Below are 21,067 nucleotides of genomic sequence, written 5' to 3'. Positions count from 1 at the left end.
GCCTTGGTCAATAAAGCCAACCCTATGCTGAGGCACTCCAGCTTATAGAATGTCAGTGCTGGGAGGGAGCTTTCGTGATCCCACAGTGCATATTGCATCCCTTTCTGGGGTTCACAGTGGACCGTCTCAGGGGAGGGTTTTGACAAGTCCTCTGGTAAAGAAACTTATTTAACCCTGACACAGAATTTTCCCAAACCTATTTTGCCATGGATTTTTTTTTTTAAAGAAGACCCATTATATTTCCCAGATCACCAGTGGGCCATGAAATACAGTTTGGGAAATGCCCACTGAGTGATTTCCTCACTGTACATAGCTGGAAGCAGAGCCCTGGGCATTTTATTAACTACCCAAGACCGAACAGCCATTCTCTGCTCCTGTCCCCTCCCCCCTCCGCTTACCACACATGAACTGAGAGCCCACTGGGCCCCTGCCCTGCACCAGAGCCCAGGCAAGCCCTAGTCCTTTAGGGATAATGGGAGTTCAGTGTGCCTAAGTCATCCTTAATGGGCCTCCAATTACAATGGTAACACAATTATTCTAAGGTGAGGACTACAAAAGTAAATAGCCATATGGGTAGAGGAGTGGAATTTAATTTTGCCAACTGACTGAGGGTTAAGCCAAAAAGCCCTTTTACTTCCAACCCTTTTGTTGAAAATCATTCTGAACTATGTTATAACTCACATTCCTCTTTACGGTTATGCTCCAGGCAGATATATTCAGTGAGCACCTGCTCTGCGTCATGGTACTGGGATGTGGGTGCTATTCAGGGATTTAGACTCAGACGATCAAAGATGGTTTAAGAGGTTATGTTTAACATGTATTTTTCAGGAAAAACTTAGAAACCGTTTTTACTTTTAATAATTCCTTTATATAAGCTCGTTTTGTTATCATTTATCTCTTTTCCCCTATGAAAGTGGAAAGCAGCCCTGTTGCGGTATTTCAGGGTTGGCCACTTCTTGCTAAAGGAGTCATGGGAGAGCAGAAATGGCCAGCTGGCTGATGGAGAAGGCGAGATCTCATTGTTCAGAGAACTGCGTAGGCCTGGCACATACACAGACAGACCACTACTCCTCTCACACAGGAGGCTGGGAGTGATCGGGGCTTCAAAGAAGTTAAATATCTAGCCAAATAAGTCCTGAAATCACATTGTAATTTAAGATCTGACAAACCACAATAGCAGTACAGTGGGAGACCCCATTCATTCACTACTCTTCTTCAGTACTGCTTGCTCAATTTGGATGATTTGATAGTAGAAACCACAAGATGAGCAAATTCTATCTGCTACTATAAATGTCAAATATTTCTGATCTACATTACCTACCCCCAAACCATTAGTTATGAAGCTACCTTCCACTGCTTCTCAAATCCAAATAGCTAATAAAGAAAGAAAAGTATTGGCTTATACTACGAACTCTATATGAATTAGATAACTATCTTAGTCATTCATTGGCTAAATGATTAATCTGTTCAACAAATATTTGAGCACCTCTATTTGCAAGGCTCTACATAGTTATGGTAGATATATCACTGAAGAGACAAAAATTCTTGTCCTCATGGAGGTTATAGTATAGTAGGGAGAGACAAATATGATAAACATGTTAAATATTATTGTATGTTACACACCATGTAACATATAATTCTATTAATGTAAAAAAAGCAAGCCTGAGACAGAAATAAACTTATTTTAGAGCCTCTTCCAGATTTTAGATCAGAAAATTCTTATCTGGTGGCCTACCTACAGGATATCTTGGGATCTGAGAACTCTAGCTTCCAACAATATACCACCTGTAAGTACCTTCCTCTTTGAATCTAGACTCAATAGCTTGGTCTGATGTGCATATTCAGAGGAACAACTTCAAGCTGGCATCAGATTAACATATTGAAATTTACTTTTCCACTTAAAATAAAACCCAAGGTGTATTTCATTCCAGGCTTGGCAAAGAGACTTTTGGTAGAATACGCAAATGGGTTGAAGGGATAGGATTACTGGCAGGACAGCCTGCCTATGAATTGCAACACCTTATTTGGGAAAATAATCTAGATGAGTCCATTCCACACTTAGATTTTTTAAATCCTGAGTGGACATTGTCAGAGGAAACATGCACTAATGGGGATGCTGCCTCAGCCACCGAGTAGGAAGCTATTCCAACGTTCCCTTACTGAGCTCCATGATGATTCATTTAAGACACCAGGTTTAAAATTATTTTATAAATTCCAAATCAGGAGCCAATTAACAGAAAGGGAAAAAGGCTCTATCTAGCCAATGCCAAAGTAAGCTGTAAAGAAGGAAGTTTTTCTTTATCAAAAAAGAGGCCCCTGTGACTAGGCAGGTGGGATACTTAGTAAAATGGGAGATGTGATCAGCTTGAGTTGGGAGTGTGGGGTAACTTATTCCACAGGGAAAGGTCTCATTTTCCTTAATAAGTTCAATGATGGGATGGAAAACTTGCTCTTTAAATCTGCTATGACACTAAATTGGATTGGATGGCTGGCCATTTGGGAAACAGAATTAAACATCAAAACAATAAGTCTGGCATGATGAAAGAGATTATTAAAAGGATGAAGTTCAATTAGGAAACATACAAAGTAACTCTCACAGGATGTCAAACCAAACGAGTGGAAAGGGACGGGAACTGGCTTTGTCAAAAGCACGGTCAAAAAAGATTGTGGAGCCCTAGTGGACCACAAGCTGCATGAGTTGACAATGCAGTGCTGCTATTTAAATAGGGAGCCTGTAATAGGAAGTATGGTAGGTGGGAAGGAAAACATCAGGCCCCTCATGTGCCACTGGGAGGGCTCTATGGTCATTGTGGGCTCTTTTCTGCAACTCACAACAGAAATTTGAGAAGGTTCAGAAAGTGAGTGAAGGACAAGAGAGCAAGTTTTAAGGTAAAAAGCTAAAAGATTGGGTTTATTTAACCTTGAAATGAGCAGCCAAGGAAATTCCACTGTGCTTACTATCTTCTGTTTTAAGAACTGTTTGAGTGTCTGCCTTCCTCACTAGACTAAGAGACATGGGCTGTCTCAGCATGTTTCCAATACCTCACAGGTAGGGTTTCCATGAAATTTTGGGACATACTTATACTAAAATCACACTTGCCACTTATCAGAGATTCAAAGTTAACTGGTGCCCTGTATTTCTATTTGCTGAATCTGGCCATCCTACCCATAGAGTTACTGACAGCCATCCCATAAATACTTGCTTAATTAATTGCTATCATGTACTAGGTATTATGTTAACTGCAGAGAATAGAAAAACTTAAATAAAAAGCCAGACAGATGGTACAACACAGGCCTTCGTCAATCCAAAGAACTGTGGAAAGGGGCAGGATTCTGGTAGGAGGCAGAATCTGGTTGAACAAGGGGCTTATCAAGGGGCAGAGGGGTTTCTGGAGAGACCCTCTGAGATGAAGAAGCACAACTCTTGGTCTTTCTTTCTCCAGGGCCTCTAGGCATTAGCCCTGAGCAGCATGGCACCTGCTAGGACTCCTAAGACCGACTGTGTGGTTGGACTCTGAGCTCAGGGCTGACAAAAAGATTAGCGATAGCATGCCTGCACAGAGCTGTTCAGATCTGCTTTTATTTTCCCTGTTCCAGTAAGACATTTAGGGTCTATCTGTTGAATAAATAAAGGTTAGGTGGTGAGACTAGAAAGCAAAGAAATTGATTAGAGAACACTTACATTATGGTTGCATTGTACATGTACGCAGGATCAGGTGCACTAAATAGCACGTGTTAAGTGTGAACTGGTTGGTAGAGACCTAAAGTAGTTTGGGGGATGGGAAGAGTTGGGAACTGAGAAGAGAAGCCTTAGGGACCGAAACCGTTGGGTCTCAGCTCTCCCAAACCCACATCGAATCTGACATTCTGGGATTTTCCAAATGGCAAAAGGGTCATTAGGGAGCATCAGTTTCTCCTCCCTTAGTGGACAAATAATGATAACATAGCAACTATTTATGACAATAAGAACATAATTTCCATCACTAAATAAACTAGTCAATGTGGGTAATGACGGTAAAGTCAGGAAGGTTATAAACTTTCTGGTTTCATCAATAATTTACAGAGGAGCTAAGGTTCTTTCCCAAGTCTCCAAGAGAGTTAGGTTTACTTTTCCTGAGAGTCTGAAAGGACAGACGATTCTTTGGCAATACAGACCACACGAGCAGGGAAGGCTTTAAGAGAAACCCAGTTTTATAATCTGTCCACTCCTGTAAGAAACCGTTTGGGGTGGGGCCCAGTAGTCAAATGGAATCCTATTGGAAGTAATTGTTTTCTATCACAGCGATGGGGGACAGATAGATACTGGAAACATGCATGAGTTCTTAGCCTGCACCTAGGAGGATGCTATGTGCTTTGTCTCGAAAGAACCAGAAGGCTGGCTGAAAGAGGTACGGGGCACCTCTGGCCCATGGCAGGTACCCTTTCCAGGCAGCCTTGGATCCAGAGCTATTTTCTGGGAACTTAAGCATGGAGGAGTGGCTTCTCCATTCTTCCCTGCACACCTGTCCAGCCTTGACATTACTTGCCCTTCACCGACACCCCCACCCCGAATCTCCCTGAAATAGGCAAGTGCAGCGAGCCAGGAGGCTAGAGGGAGGACCACACTGGGCTCTAGAGTGGATTAGCAGCAGTCTGTCTGTCAAGGCACATGTTAAATCGTCTACTGGAAACAGCATGGGCTTTGAGAGATGGGTTTAGACCCAAACCCTGGGTCTGCCATAGGATTTGAGTCCTAACATTGATTGAGGGATGAGTATGCGTGCAACACTGTTCTGAGCACTTTCCAGGTATAATAAGTCTTTAAGAGAATAATAGCTCTAATGTTGGCAACATTTTTATCCCCATTTTATAACTGGGAATCTGAAGCACCAAAGGGGTTTGGGAGCCCAGCCACATCCCATACTTTGTAGTGGCTGAGTCTTAATTTTTCTCTTCTCTAAAGCAGAGCTAGCATCTGCCTAAAAGGTTTGGGAGGATAAGCAAATGAGACCGAGAATGTAAAGCATCTAGCCCAGGGAACGCTACCCATGGCCACTAATGACTGGTCCATTCTCTGAGGCTGTAACTACAGATGTGGCTCTACAGAGTGATTACCATGGACGAGGCCCATGGTTTCTAATATTGCAAAGAAACACATAATACAAAGGTCAATTTATTTTTGGCTTCGGAAATGGAATTTTTAATAGGCCGGCTCCAACCTATGAACATGTTGTCCTCAACAGTTCATTTATAAATCAGCTGTTCAGAAACAGAAATATTATTTCCCTGGAGAAACAATACTGTAGATGGTTAGCTCATTAAAGACAATTTAATCCATAAGAGAACAGAATTTTAGCATTCGTATTACTAGCTTATGTTCTGGGAACATTCACTCACTTAACGCACTTCTTTTTTTTTTTTTTTTTTAAAGATTTTATTTATTTATTTGAGAGAGAGAGAATGAGAGAGAGAAAGCACATGAGACGGGGGAGGATCAGAGGGAGAAGCAGACTCCCCGATGAGCAGGGAGCCCGATGCGGGACTCGATCCCGGGACTCCAGGATCATGACCTGAGCCGAAGGCAGTCGCTCAACTGACTGAGCCACCCAGGCGCCCTCACTTAAACGCACTTCTAAGATGTAGCAGGCACGGTGCCAGGAGCTGAACAGAGTTATGGACAGTAGTGTCCGTTGCTTCAAGGATCTTCGTGTGCGGTGAAGGAAATAGGCATCTGATCACTGATTCCAGCAGACGGTAACAGACATGGCCTCTGGCTACTGTATGGGGATGGGGTAGGCTATCTGGGGATGTTGGGGGGCAGGAGATGGGTGATGAAGTACTTGAAGAAAGGAGACGGAACTTCCTTTGCTTGGGGCTTAGGGCTGGCCCTTGCACTACACTTTGTACACTCAAACCCCACTTCCTGGGCCTGGCACTTTCCTCAGCTCCCCTCCAGGGTGTCCAAACCTGACAGTCCCTATCTTCCTACCTGATCTGTGTCCACAAAATTAAAGCCCTTGCTTTCTTCAGTCCAAATAGATCACATCTAGGTGTTAAGAGGGAGATGGTCTAAAAAAAAAAAAAAAGTCTCACTGATTTGTGAGATTATACCATCACTCAATGTCCCAAAGGTATTTGCATTTTAAGAAGCAGATAGTTTAGGGGCGCCTGGGTAGCTCAGTTGGTTAAGCAACTGCCTTCGGCTCAGGTCATGATCCTGGAGTCCCGGGATCGAGTCCCGCATCGGGCTCCCGGCTCAGCGGGGAGCCTGCTTCTCCCTCTGACCCTCTCCCCTCTCATGCTGTTTCTCTCTCTCTCTCTCTCAAATAAATAAATAAATAAAATCTTTAAAAAAAAAAAAGAAGCAGATAGTTTAAACCTTTTTTTGTTTTCAATATAAATGTTGGAACTAGGGGTATAAGCACATGAAACCATTTCAAGAAAAGTGGTGGTCACTCAGACCGATTGGCCCAGCTTATGAACGGCCTTGGGAGCCATTTTTCTTTCAGGGATTCTGACTTCTTCACTGAACCGCACATCCTTAGATGCCGCAAGGATGTCATGTTGGCTTGATGTGTACATAGCAGCTCACATGGAGCGCTGGGACCGCCGGAGGGAGGGCTGGTGGCGGAACGGCCACTTGCCTGGGTCATCTGGAACCTGGAGGGCCTTGTCCTGGAACATGGGTGTACTGGATGACGCGTGATTTCATGAAACTTCAAACCGAAAACCGAAATGGGAGTTAGGAAGCCTATTCCCTGGAGCTTCCCAGAACCAGTCGCCTCCCAGCCCCACTCCACGTCACCGAGACCACCGCTACCAAGCAGAATGCCCCTCACGGCTGTGCGGTGTCTGGCTCTCCCAGCCCTGGCAGAGAGGACCAGAGTGCCAATGACATAGTTTTGTTAAAAGCCTCTTTTCCGTGACTTGGGGTTGAGGGGCGGGACTGTAATTCCAGTTCAAGAGATTCTGAAGTGCAGAGACAAGGCAACCAGGTGAGGCAGCTATTAGAGACGTTCTGCCGTTAGCAGGGAAGCAAAGATCTCTTTCTCTGCACACAGGAGTTCCTGAATGAACGACCGGCTGAACGGCATATAGGCCTCTTCCCAATAGATTAGTCTCATGATGTGAGAGCTCAGTGTTTGCTGATTTCCTCCTCGGTGCGTGGGTGTGGACTGTTTTTGTGGACTTTGCATGGTGGATCACACTTGACCTTGACCACAGGCATTGTGAGAATGGTACACTGAGGACCACACCTGACCCCATGCTTCCAGACGCCCACCGTGTCCTGGGAAATGTATTTACGGTTGTCAGACCACAGGGGTGATTAAGGAATCAAGCTGCTCTGTCTACACTAAGTGGACTCCTAATCACCCCGAACCTTGTGAGACCTAGCGGCGACCCTCCATGTGGGGGCCTGAGCTGCACCAGGGCAACGGGTGCTCTGGGAGCTGGTGCTGACTTTGACTCGGCCCCATCTCCACCATGAAGCCTCCTCGGCCTCTCCCATCAGCTTCAGAGGATTAGAACAACTCCTCTGGCAGCAGCTTCTTCTCATTAGCAACCTGGAATCACTGCTGGGTTGAAGGCTGCATTGTTCTTCCACGTTTGAATATCAATTTGCATAATGAAGCAGGTGAGAGCGCCTCTTGCCCGTTCAGGCGGTCCTGATTGGCAGAGAGAGAGGGATTTGTACATAATTGGCCGCAATTAATTTGACGCGCTTTTATAAGGGGAAAAGGAAAAAGCAGAAAATGGCTCAGTGCTCCAAGTCAGAACAGCATCTGCACCCTCTGTGGTGTGTGTGTGTGTGTGTGTGTGTGTGCAGCAGTGGGTGGGTATGTCACGTATAGGCCTGTGAGTGGTAACCTTGTGTGTTCAAACGCAACTTTTTTTTTTTTCTGGGAGCAAAAAAAGGCTCATTCCCCAGAGGTTCCTGTGCCCAGGAGGGCCGTGGCTGCAGCGTCCTTCATCACGCAATGCTGTTAGCCATCTTGTTCAATTTGTATTTGAGCCACCAGGAGACATTGTTAGACATCCTCGCATTCTTTCTTTAGTACCAGGATGACACCCAGCTCAACATCTCTTTTGTACTCCGTCCAAAAAAGGCTGAGTCCCAGCTGTCTCGGGGTCTGCTGGCAATCAGTTCTTGCAAGAAACTGAACGGGCTTGCACTTCACTCAGAACACACTGTGGGGCTAGTGATAAGCTGAGAGATGTGTGAGCAAGTTTTCAGGAATTAAGCATTTAGCAATTTTAATATCAAGGTGGTTTATGGACTTGAGCTACTCATGGTCTTGCAAGGGGTACTTCAGAAACAGCCAATACTGTGCTTGCCTTATTTCTGTCCTAAGATGAAGACGGGGGATGCAGTGGGGGATGTTCCCCTCCTCTCTAATTCTTTCCTCCCTGCCTTCCTTTCCTTTCCTGTAAAAGGAAGGTTCCCGAGAGTGGGATCTTTCCTTTCTAGCTGGATTAAGCAAGTACATGGGTTCCTTCCAAGGAGAGAGAAAACTCAGCACATTCTGTGTCTGTTTAACTCATTTATCCAGTCAACCCTCATTAAGTCAGTGGCTTTTAGATGGGCAGGGGGCTGTGATTTCAGAAACAAAGACAACAGAGCCCGGATTTGAGTGAACAAAGTCTCTTCTAAGTTCCTGCGCACTTACAGCAGAGGAGAGAGTGGTCTATCCGCTCTCTGGGGGGGGTCCACAAACACCCCCACCTCAAGAATCTGAGGAGCCAGGCCAGACAGGATCCCCATGAGAGGGGGCTAGACTGGATTCTGCTGCCTCAGGCCAACACCTCGAGGAGAACACAGAGAGGGCACACGGCTATGTTGGTGTGGTAAAATGGGGCAGCTCTCTCCAGACCAAATCCTGACACCCTCACTTGCTAGTTGTGTGACTTCAGTGAATCTGCTTGACACTTACAGGACTCTCCTCATCTGGAAAATGGTGTCAATAATCTTTACCTTAGGGTGGGTATGAGGACTAAAAGTAGCCACAGATGTGAAGAGTCTAAGAGCAGACACATAGCATCTGCCCATTAAATAGTTCAATACGTGTTCGGTAAGAAAAGCAGAGAATATCAGGCAGATTTGGCCCCAGGAATCCCAGTGACTATCAGCTGGCCAAGATAAAAGTCAAAGTGAAGGCAGCCATTACGGATCCTGTATTCAAGCTGTTCTCCTCCCACTCGGGGCTGGGGAGAAAGGCAGTGGGGACAGGAAAGGTCCTTGGAGGCAGGAGAGCCCTCACTTGAGGGGCTTGGCGGTGATCTAGCTTTGATGGTCTCTCTGCATGGCCGGTGTTCAAAGCAGACTCTTCCCCATGTCAGACAAGTTTGTGGGTTCTTCAGAGAGTCTCTCAAAGTGAGAACTCTGGTCTGCCACCCCCTGAAGGCAGCTGGTTGCTTACATCGGTCCCTTCGGCTTCTCCATCAGATGACACCCCTCCTGCCTATTTCTGTTTTGGCTGCCTCATCCTGAGCAGGACGCCCTCTGAGCAGGGGATCTTTAAAAACACCTGCCTCCACTCCTGGCCCAGCCTGACTCCCTCTTGTCCTCATGGCCTAATCTAGACCGGAGGAACCAAGGCCCTCCCACCAGGTGACTGGCTTGAGCCAAGACCTGTCACCCTTGAAATCCTCTCAGGTCCAGGCCAAACGCCAGCCCCTTCTCCATTCTAACTGCAGGCGGTGAATACCAAGCGCTGCAAATGATTCCTGCAAAGTGCCTTCAGTAGGTTTGAGGCGACTGGGAGAAAAGGGGGGATGCCAGAACCCTTTAATTACTTCCCCCAAAGTAGTTTGCTCTCATGATCCTTCTTATACTGTGGTTTCCCAGCCACCTCCTGGCAGGTCCTGTTAGGTGGGAGCTTTCACACCTATATTTTAATTTCTACCTGCATGTACAGAGTCCTATTTGTTTGAAAGGGTTCCCCAAGTGACTCTAATATTCATACCCTGCTCTACGCCACCCCCTCCCTAGGCACCCACTGCTCTTACGTCCCCACAACAAAAAGATCTACTCGAACGAACTGACCATCAAATTGTTAAAGTGAGGACCCGAGACTCTGCTCTTCTTCCTCCTGACTGCCCCCCCAAAGTCCAAGCTGCATGTAGGATCATATTGGCCTGGGGTTAACACCTTTGATAGTCTGAATCAAAGCCCCCCAGACAAGACTGGATAAAAATGCCAGAGGAAATACAGGGCGTGGGTGGTCTCTTAATGGCTGTGAGCCATGCTGGAAATGGAAAACCCAGCATCGAATTGTGAATGACATGGTTGGACTTCCCCAGCCTCTGGCGCTCTCAGGCCCCCACTGGCCCCAGCACATGCCCTGCTGTGCAGAAATCTTCCAAAAATATAACAGGCCTCACACAGCCCACTGGGACCCTTGTCCACTCTTGTCGTCATTATGACAAGGGGAGTGGAGCACTGGAAGGGCAAAAGGCTGAAGCATCCACAAAGCCGAGAGCCTGCACAGGCCACCGTGTTTACTATGGATACAAGTGTGACATCTCTAAAACCTGATTCATTTTAGGCCTGATGCCTTTGGCCACATATAAATTTTCACAGCTGCATTAATTTGTCTCCAAGGACTTGAACTTAGTTGCCCATCGTGAAACACTAATTCTTAATAAATCCTCAACCCACAAGCCAAGATTTAGTGAGCATATAAAAGTTTAGCCCCCTTATACTGAAACACTTATTTCTAGTTTTTGTTTTTAATGAGAGGGGGGAAAAAAAGATGTTGAGGACCTCTCTTGTTTGCTGTATTCTCTTGGGACCAGAGACTCAGCTGTAAATAGATTCCATCCATCCCTGGGGTCCCCACAGCCCCTTGCTCTTCTCAACCTGGGAGAGACGGCCTGACAGTGAGAGGCCTGAGACAGAAGCCACACAGATAAATTCGTATAATCTGACCAGTTCAAAGAAGTGCTCAAGCTTCTCCCACTCCCAGAGCACCTAAAACTTAAGTACAGTATGCCACGCTGTATGCTTTGATTTCTCTTAACTGAAATCATTTGTTGCCTATTGCTGGTTTTATTTGGGGCCCAGTTCAACTCAGTTGAGGTGGGGAAATTATGAATTCACACTCATGCTAGTTTGTTTAGTTGCCATTTTAAAAATGTTATGGCTCCGGGAAGGCTTCTATTCTTCTAGTATCTTACTTAGGGACATCTTTCTAAGAAGAGTTACGCAGAGCCAAAGATTGGTTCTGATGCTTTTCTTTCCTCTCCTTTCTTCTTCCTTCCTTCCTTCCTTCCTTCCCTCCGTCCTTTATTTCTATTTCTTTCCTTTCTCCTTCCTTCCTGCCTTCATTTCATTTTCTCTTGTTTTGATTCATTTCACAGAAAGATGGTTCTGCTAATATCAACAGAATGAGACAAAACTTTCTTCTTTTTCCAGATAAGAAAACCTTCCTCAGATCCACATTACAAAGCTTATGTTCTATGCACAGGGGAAGCTCGTGTTCCTAGTGTAGCTTTGTGTCAAGTTCCTAGCTAACCAGTTATCTTGTTGTCTGTGTGTACTTTTGGAGGATGGATATACAATTGACCTTTGAACAACACAGGTTTGAACTGCCCAGGTCCACTTAAATGAGGACTTTTTTTTATATATAGTACAGTCCTATAAATGTATTTTCTCTTCCTTATGGTTTTCTTTTTTCTTTTTTGTTTTAGAGAGAGAGCTTGAGTGGAGGGGGTAGGGACATAGAGAGAGGAGAGAAATCCTCAAGCAGACTCCTCACTGAGGGTGGAGTCTGATGCAGGGCTTGATCCCAGGACCCTGAGATTATGACCTAAGCCGAAGTCAACAGCCAGATGCTCAGCCCACTGAGCCACCCAGGTACCCCCATCTTCCTTATGATTTTCTTAGTAACATTTTTTTCTCTAGCTTTATTGTAGGAATACAGTATATAATCCATATAAATATACAAAATATGTGTTAATCAACTATTTATGTAATAAGTAAGGCTTCCGGTCAACAGTAGGCTATTAGCAGTTCAGTTTCTGGGGAATCAAAACTTACACTCAGATTTTTTACTGTGCAGGGGGTTGGCGCCCCTACCCCCACGCTATTCAAAGGTCAACTGCCTATATATGTATGTATATGTATTATACATATATATACACATATGAACATACATGTACATATATAAATGTGCACTCCTGTGTAACAAAGAATCTAACAAGGAAGATATGTTCATCCACATGAAGAGAGGACACCTGTTTACCTTTATTGAGAAAGATGTCCCCTGTGCCTTATGATCAAATAAAGTCCCTTCCAGTTCTGTGATTTGAACAATACAACACAATCCAGAATATGAGAGGGGTGCATTAATAATATTGTCCCTAGAAAAGAGTTGTGGAAATGATATAGCATACAAAAACAAGTCCTCCATCCCCCTTGACAATGATGTTACTATGAAGAGGTCTAGTAGAAGATTTCGTGGGAAGTGCGCACACATCTAACACGCTACATGCTGCGAGAAACTAACAGTCCTCAGCCTCAAGGACAGAGCAAACGGGAGCCCTCAAGGACACCTGGGTTTTTGACTGTCTCCCTAAAATTCAAGAGCATGGAGAAGACCTTCGTGGTGTGTACAACATGTCTCTGCAAATCTTCAGTGTGATGGAGATCAATTCTTCGAAGCAAAGGAGATTCGTGAGAAGAGGAGCTGAACCGGATGCTGCTGTAAGAAATACCCACTTCGGAAGGGTGGGGCTGGGTGCTGACAGAGGAGATGGAGATGAATAGGAGACACCCCGAAGTCTAATGTCTGAGGGGAGCTCAGAGAGCAGGTCATAGGAGAGTCACGAAGGCCCTGTATCCGTTTCCTGGGGCTGCCGTAGCAAACTACCATGGACATGGTGGCTTACAGCAACCCAGAGTTATTTTCACACAGTTCTGAGGCCAGAGGTCCAAAATCAAAGTGCCAGTGCTGTGCCCCCTCCAGAAGCTCTAGGGGAGAGTCTGTTCCTTGCCTCTTCCAGCTCCCAGATGGTTCTTGTGGTTGCAACACTCCAATCTCTGTTTCTGCCTTCTCCTGATCTTCTCTTCTGAGTCAAATCTCTGCCTTTCTCTTATAAGGACACTTGTCACTGGATTTAGCACCAACCCCGATAATCCAGGATGATCTTATCTTGAGATCCTTAACTTAATTACATCTGCAAAGATCTTTGTTTTCCAAATAAAGGTAACACTCACAGGATCCACGGTTAGGACATGAATGTATCTTTTGGGAGCAGGGGCGGGAGGGTGAGGGGGTGTCCATGCAACCCACGATAAGCCCCGACAGTACAGCAGAGGTCAGGGGTGAGGAATGCTGTGTGGGAAGCCATGGAACATCAGGAAGCAGGTGGTCCCTCAAGGACAGGAGGACACAGTGAAGCCTGATGCTGTGAAGGGGTACACAGAAAGGAGAGAAAGGAGACTCTGGACCCCCCCTTGGGAGCCCCATAGCCATCTGCATCCTGGGACTGGGAGGGTGACCACTGCAAAGCCCCACTAGATGCCTCGGTCAAGGCATCCAGGCAAGTCAAAATGGACTCAGGAATTAGGAGTGGGCAGAAGTAGTCTCATTTTCAAACAACACTAGCAAAGTGGTGAGAGATGACCCTGAGCAAGAGCACTAGGCCTGGGCAAGCTCCAGGCTTTGCTCTGGATGCATCTGGGTGCAGTCCAGCCTGGAAGGAATGAGGGAGGCTCAGTACTTGGGGTAGTGGTCCATGTACAATGTCAGATTGGTTCTGGTAATTGAGAGACAAAGGGGCGGGTGTCCCTTCCCTGCCACATGCGTGCCCTGTGCCCTGTGTCCTCCCAGGCTCGGGGGAGTTTTCTTTTCTTATCACTTCCTCCAGAATTGCTCTTGGCCAGCTACTACAAGAGGACCAGTTGTTTGACAGCTCCACAGGACTCCCACGTAAGAAAGCACACCCTAGTTTGCACAGCTACCTGAAGGTCCAGTCCAGGCGCCCATTTCTAGCTCCCTGGCTCATTAGTCACGCCTGCCACTTGCCCTAGTAAGCTATTTTTGCCTCAGTAGTCCGTGATCTGACCAAGAAGGTCTGTGCCAGGACCAAGGTGTGACAGATCAAGCTTGAGGTCAGCTGTCTCTCACTGGCTTTCAGCCTGAAATGAATAGGGCAAGGAAGACACATCTGAACAGCGGAAAGAACAGGGCCCATTTCCTCACATGCTCAAATACCATCCAATCATTACATTTCAGTGTACCGTGGTGTAAATATGCTTATCACCAGGCTGGTTCTCTTCCAGAATGCATACTGACTTGTTTGCATGTTGATTTAAAAGTCCTACATGGTCTCTTTTCCAAAAGGGTGCGAGGTGACTTCAAGATGCTACAAGACTTCACATAGAATAATCATTATCTAGAAAAGCCATGGGTCCTCATTTAGTTGTTAGAAGGCTGTCCTGATTGTACCTTCAGTGTTGCAGGCAAAGGTGGTTGCCCTCGTTAATTAGACAGGCACTTTTTGGACGTTTTAAAGTTAATAAAAATTCCTACAGTTCCTTGAGGGCAAGAACTGCAAACTACACTGTGGGTACATATGACATTGGGGGTAGGAATGTGTGAAGCAGGATGCCGCCAAGCATCCTCGGGAACCCAGTGGTCAGACGGCAACCTCTGCTTCCTTCACCCCACGACCCCATAACTGCCCCTTCTCTCTCCTGCTGCCGCTCCTCTCCCACCCTCCAACAGTGGCTTAAGGCTCAGGGTCACACTAGGCTCAGGCTAAAGTCAATGTGTGGGCCATTAGCCTGTACAAGTACTAGAAATCACCACCCTTCTCTTTTTAAAGGAATGCCTCTGAAAAACTTCTTAAAGAAAGTGCAAATGAGGGGCACCTGGGTTGCTCAGTCTGCCTTCGGCTCAGGTCATGATCCCGGGGTCCCGGGATTGAGCCCCGCGTCAGGTTCCTTGCTCAGCGGGGAGTCTGCTTCTCCCTCTGCCCCTTTACCCCACTCATGTTCTCTCTCAAATAAATAAATAAATAAATAAATAAATAAATAAATAAATAAATAAATAAAATATTAAAAAGAGAAAGTGAAAATGTTGGAATACTATCTAATTATTGTGGATCAGTTCATCAGACAGCTGCTTTTTGGTAGATGAAAAGGATCTAACTTGTTATGCTTTGACAAGGTGGGTGGGAGGATAGGAAGAAAGATGTTGAATGAAAATTAAGCCCTGGGACCTGAACAGGATGGCACACTGTTTAGGGGCTATAGGCGGCAAAGCACATCAGAAGGAAAATGACTTAACCCTTCCCAGGTTCAGTTTCCTCATCGACAAATGAAAACATTAATAGCACCATTACATAAGATCCTCTGTGTAATGCAGCTGGCCTTACGCCTGGCTTGTACAAGCTGAGAAAAAAATGTGAGCAGAGATAGCATTGCTGAAGTTATATTAATAATGATGATGACTGTTATTACCATTATCCGTAGTAACAGTAGTCCTGGTGGAGGCAGCATATGGTGACCTCAGGGTTAAGTGAAACTGACAGAGAAACTCATTAAATCACAGAATCGAAAATTCAATGAAAAAGTGGGGGCAGGTGTGTCAATACCAATCCTTCAAGACATCATAACTTTGTCTAAGATGAGCTAGAAGGGAGATATGCTGGAGAAGTGATTTTAGAGCCAAACCCACAGGGACGCAAACCTTTAGCTCTGTCACTTGAGAATGTGGGACTTTAGGGAAGTCCAGAACCTTCCCAGAGTCTCGGGGTCTTTATTTGTAAAATGGGAATAGTCATACCTATATGCAGAGGACACATATAAAATAGATGTAACATGCATAATGTACGTAGGGACCAGCAAATATGTCCCTTCCTTCACCTGGTGGTCAAGCTCTTTCTATGGCTGGCAGACTGCAAAATGAGAAATCCGTCTGGGGAGGTGAGACACGGGAGAATGAGCATGGGGAGCTCTTTGTTAAGAGCAGAAAGAGGTCATCAGCTTCCTTACATTCTCCTCCCGCTGGGGGAACTGATGGAATGTACAGTAGGGCTGCTAAATGTTAGAACTTGCACCCATATTTAGATACAGCATGTAGTGGAATAATTCTGAACCCACTGATGTAATGCGCTACTGCAAGATGGAAGCCATCCAGTGAAAAGGAGCCCCAAAATAGGTTTTCATGGAAATTTAACTCTGAACATTCTGATTTTGTACCTTACCATAAATGAGATCTGGAAAACACTTTTCTGCCATAAAATTGAAGATAATTTCCTAAGAATATATAAATTTAATGGCTATAAATACCTTCCCATCATCACTCCAAGATATTTATCACTTGATCTGAGTTGTATGGAAGATATGCCATCCGTGACAGTCAAAACAAGTTTAAGAACTCTTACCTATTTTAAATGTTATTTTCCTTGATGAAAATTTAATTCCATTGAAAAAAGAATCTTCAAAATCACCTCATATCTATTCTCAATGTTCCTGTCTTGACGACTTCATTCTTTACCTTTTCTTTTTCTAAATTCACAGAATACACTTGCTGTTGTGCGAAGACAGGCCCAAGACTTTGTTTTCTTAAGGTGTTGTGAAGGGAAACTAGTATCAATTTTGACATTTTAAGTGCACTTTCAGAAAACCCTCTTTCTGATTTATATTAGCATTCCTGACACTGATGTGCGTTGTATGTCATTAGTTACTTAAATGTTTTCTATAATTATGTAAATTATGTTGACACTGTCTGGTAGGATGCTTACGCTTTATGATTTTGTCATCTGCAAAGTTCTAAAATGTATCTGATATCCATTTTCAAGTATTTTCAAATTAGACCGTTGTTAAAGGGTTCTTGCTCTCTTGTTGCCTTCTTTGCCTATAATGCTTAGTCTGCTGCTTTGCATGAGAGGCTCTTACATAAATATACCCTGTTTCCCTCTCCCCACAGACTTTAAAAAACAAAACAAAACAAAACAGGATAACCAAGTTATGATCATGGTCCAACAGAGCTCATGGTCAGATGGGGGAGATCCAGTCAGGTCCAGGTGTCCAGATTATGACAGGACCATGTGGAAGACAGGTGTTATTAATAAAGGGGTGAAAGACTACCAGGTCAGAGGAGAGAATGGCTCACTGTCCAGATGAGCCAAGGAAAACTCCACAAACGAAGTGACCTCTAATCTGGGCCATGAGGGTTCCATAGGAGTTTGGTGAGTGAAGAAGTCAGGAGAAGAACATCCCCGGCAGATGCACAGATGGAGAGGCATGGCCCGAAGGATGAGAAGTCAAGGAAGCCTGGGCTGTAAGAGCCTAAGGCCTGGCTGACCACCCTGGACAACTAGAGCCCAGTGAGAATCACATGTGAAGGCCCTCAGAGGCAATCAGGGAAAAGGTCTTTATTCTATCCACAGTGGAGCCACTGAAGTTCTCTAAGCAAAGAACGGATGGGACCTAACTTTTCAGAACATAACCAACATGGTGTGGAGGACAGACAGGTGCACAACCTCTCTGTTTAAGCAGTCTCGAGCAATATATTCAAAACCACAAAAGGGAAAACAATCTCCTTGCATCTTAATTAGGCTTATCTCAAATAGAAGATCATACAGTTGTTGCCGGGTGGCTCATGAATGTATGGGAACGATAAATACAGTGTCTTAAGCAATCCTCAGAGATACTTGAAGAAAACAAAATGATAAATGTGGATCCTTCACTTAGTAGCCCAGAGCTCCAAGAAGGACTGTGGTCCACAGTATCTCTGCCATATTACTGATGGCATGGCAAGATGGTCCCACCATATTGTGTGTGGGGACATCACCTACCAAACCTCTGCAGAGCCTGATGTGAGCACATGGTCTGCCATACCTCTGACAAATCCATGTGTGAGGACATGGTCTACCATGCTGCTGCCACATCCCTGTTTTAGAATGGGCATGGTCTACCTCACCTACGCCACATTCAAGTGTAGAGCCCTAAGGAGGTAGTTGTTCTTAACACCACTACTGCCCAGGCTTTAGAAACAGGCACAAAAATTGGTGTAACAGGAGGTGAAGGGAGGTATGTAATTCACCTTTTCTGAGCCAGGATCATAATGATGAAAGATGTTGACGAAGGAACAAAGAGAAATATTTAAAATGAATGAAGTATTAAATGCATGAATATATGAATAAATGAATAATAAATCATGCGTTAGAAGCGAGAAGTAAACAAAAACCTAAAAATAAGGGAGAAGGAAATACAAAGAGAGGTATTATTTTTAAAAATAAAGAAGAAAATAAAGGAAGACGAGTCAGAGAAAGAGATAACATGAAAAGGTAAACACAGTGATCCATATATGTACTTAGATATTTTTTTTTTCATTCCCTTAGAAGCTTGTTTACCTTCCCCTCACATGCTTTTGTGTGTTCTTGGTGAGTAGAGATGAATAGATGGAAAAATCAGAACCTGGGTCCTCAAAAAGACTAGCTCTTCCTTCATACTCTTCTCAAACCATCTGTTAAGGGTTTAAGGTTTTATCTGGGGAAAACCTACCCCACGTTAGAAATCACCAGCTCTCTGACCTATCTGTTCTAAACACACATCCGTCCATACCTCATAGCTTCAAACTGGGGAGAGGGGTGGGAAATCACATTTTCTAAATCTTAAGGAAACACAGTGCAGGAAATGTGTTGTGGGTGGAAGTTCCCAGAATTATGCGGGGCATCCATGAGTTCTACCGGACACCTCATGGAGGTAGGTCCTCTCACTCATCTTGGACCATGCTGGCGATCACTGTTTCAGGAGATAGACCGCCCACAGAAACCGTGATGCTTCTGGCAGGCCGAGAGAATATGGTATTTAGGACAGACTTGGCACATCCTCGTCCAGAAAAGATGCAAACCAGTGGACACTTTCGTTCCTTTCGCAACTGCACAGCTCAGCAGGGAGGCCTCAATTGGTATGGGGGCTACCTATTCATCAACACCACACAGGGCAGTCATCAGTTAAAGAGCAGTTAGTTCTCTTCGGGAACAATGTGAACTACCCTCCTGGAGGAAAACGGAGGCCACAATGGGCCAGGGCCCTCGGTGTGGGTGCAGGGGGCGGCCCTCTAATAACACACCAAATGGGCAGCCCTGTGCTGGCAGGCCACCCAAGCACATTCGGCAGGAGGTACCACATGCTCAGGAAGCCACTAACACACCAAGCCCCTTATTTGCAGCCCGGGGAGTGCTGGTGACAACCTTTCACAAATCAGAAAGTGAACGTGAAGTACTATTATTTCGGTAGGGAAACTGATGTTTGCTCCCAGGTCCCAATTTAAGGAGACATAAGAAAGAACTGCCGAGTCTAAAGATGGAGAAAATTAACAGGTACAGGAGAACTTTGAGTATGGGCTCAGAATGGGACTGAGGGGAAGACGGGAAATGGTCCTCTTACCTTTTTGTCACTCAGGCCAGAAACCTGGTCCACATACTCCTCTTGGATCATGAAGGCAGCTAAGTTGGCAGTGTAGCTGGCCAGGAAGATGACAGCAAAGAAGGCCCACACTGACACCATGATCTTGGAGGTGGTCCCCTTTGGGTTCTGCACAGGTACGGAGTTGTTAAACACGAGACCCCAGAGTAACCAAATAGCTTTGCCGATGGTAAAAGATGGGCCACCTGGCTCTGTCATGATGAAAAGACAAGGACAGAAAGTTAAGACAGAGTCACCGGTCCTATCTAAACAGAGAGACCAGCTCTGTGTAGACAAATACACAGAGCTGGTCAGTTCCTGCTCAAAGCAGGAAACCCTCCGACTAAGAGGCAGACATTTTTAAGTTGAGAGTTTGTGTCTCTCTTCTGGGACCCCCCAGGAAGGCAGAAGAGGGTTCTTTAGAAGAAAATCCAGGGGCGTGGGGTGTGTGTGGGATCCTGCTTCAACTAACGGTCGTCACTCAGCTAGGGCACTGGAAAGGCCAGCTTCCTGCCCCCATGTAGACAAGACTCTCAAGACCACATGAAAACTGAATGACAAAGGCCACTACCCCATTACTGTCACATGCACATCCTCATTACTGTTGTTCCTAAAATTTCTATTTGTATCTACCAAGAAAGGATTTCAACTTCAAAAAAGGTCAACAAGAACCGTATGGAATGTTCTTCTACCTTCGGCATGGACCTCCTACAATTTTATTCACATGGATGCTAGATGGCTTTGGATGTCCTTTATCCTAATTTTTCTTTAGCTTCTAGCACTTAGCACCAAATGTTTCCAGGACAACCTCGACCCCACTCCAATGCCAACGCATCCCAACTGGGTTTCCGACCATGGTAGCTTCTTGTACAAGAATATCAGGAAGCCCAGGGAGGAAGTCACAGACCCCTGGCTTGGCCATGCTATCTGAGGGCAGAAAGGCAGACTGTCTCTGACCCTCCTCCACCCAACCTTTATATTCACAGTGCCAAGACTTCTGCCCAGAGATTTATTGTTGCCTCGCCGCTTTCAATGCTTGGCGATGGCAAAATCTCGCCTGATGTCTGGGTCTGCATGTAGCCCCTCCACTGCAGAAACGAACATCTGCCCACACAGTTTCACCACACATTAGCACAGGTCTTACGATGTTATCTGTGATCCTGATAGCATCTGCTCTGACAACTAAATCAGTGACTACCCATGTCAAGCCTCGTATCTAACCGTGCGCACACATCTGTGCATGTGGACCTGATTTCATGGAACAGATGTGTAACTCCAAAGTTGTTCATAAATCAAAGCTTTGTACATTGTAAAAATGCCCCAAGGAGACTTGATATTTAAAGCACTTCGTGAGCACAGGCGCCCCTTGGTTGCCTAAGTAATTCTAAGCCCTCGCTTTGAATTTTGTGGCTGGATTTTTTGCCTCCTTGATTTTCTTCAAGGTGAAGGGACAACATACGCTCACTTGAGCTCTTGATTCTGTCAACATACGTACGTACTCAGGTGTTTCTCAGATGTTTTGCTTGTTACTAATGCCCCTCGGGATGGGGAGCAGGTCATGGCTTCTGGAAGACCCTTTGGCACAGGTACAAAGCCCCCTGATTGCACCATATTGTGGAGACGTTCAAACTTCCAGGCCAGAATGCACAAGCTGAAGAAGGT

At 45.3% G+C, this 21,067-nt stretch overlaps 1 protein-coding gene across 1 annotated transcript in view; it reads right to left on the bottom strand.

Moving 5' to 3' along the window:
- GRIN2B (glutamate ionotropic receptor NMDA type subunit 2B) overlaps positions 1-21,067 on the bottom strand; it is a 404,765-nt gene that overhangs the window by 22,144 nt on the left and 361,554 nt on the right. Inside the window, exon 10 of the mRNA XM_045870040.2 lies at positions 19,388-19,617. Coding sequence (XP_045725996.1) covers positions 19,388-19,617 — 230 coding nt within the window. The remainder of the gene's footprint in view (positions 1-19,387; positions 19,618-21,067) is intronic.

The sequence above is a fragment of the Mirounga angustirostris genome, unplaced genomic scaffold (genome assembly GCF_029215605.1).
Source record: "Mirounga angustirostris isolate CCGP_5_RB_7025 unplaced genomic scaffold, mMirAng1.0.hap1 SCAF_5, whole genome shotgun sequence".
NCBI lineage: Eukaryota > Metazoa > Chordata > Mammalia > Carnivora > Phocidae > Mirounga > Mirounga angustirostris.
This window is presented reverse-complemented; position numbering and strand designations above follow the sequence as displayed.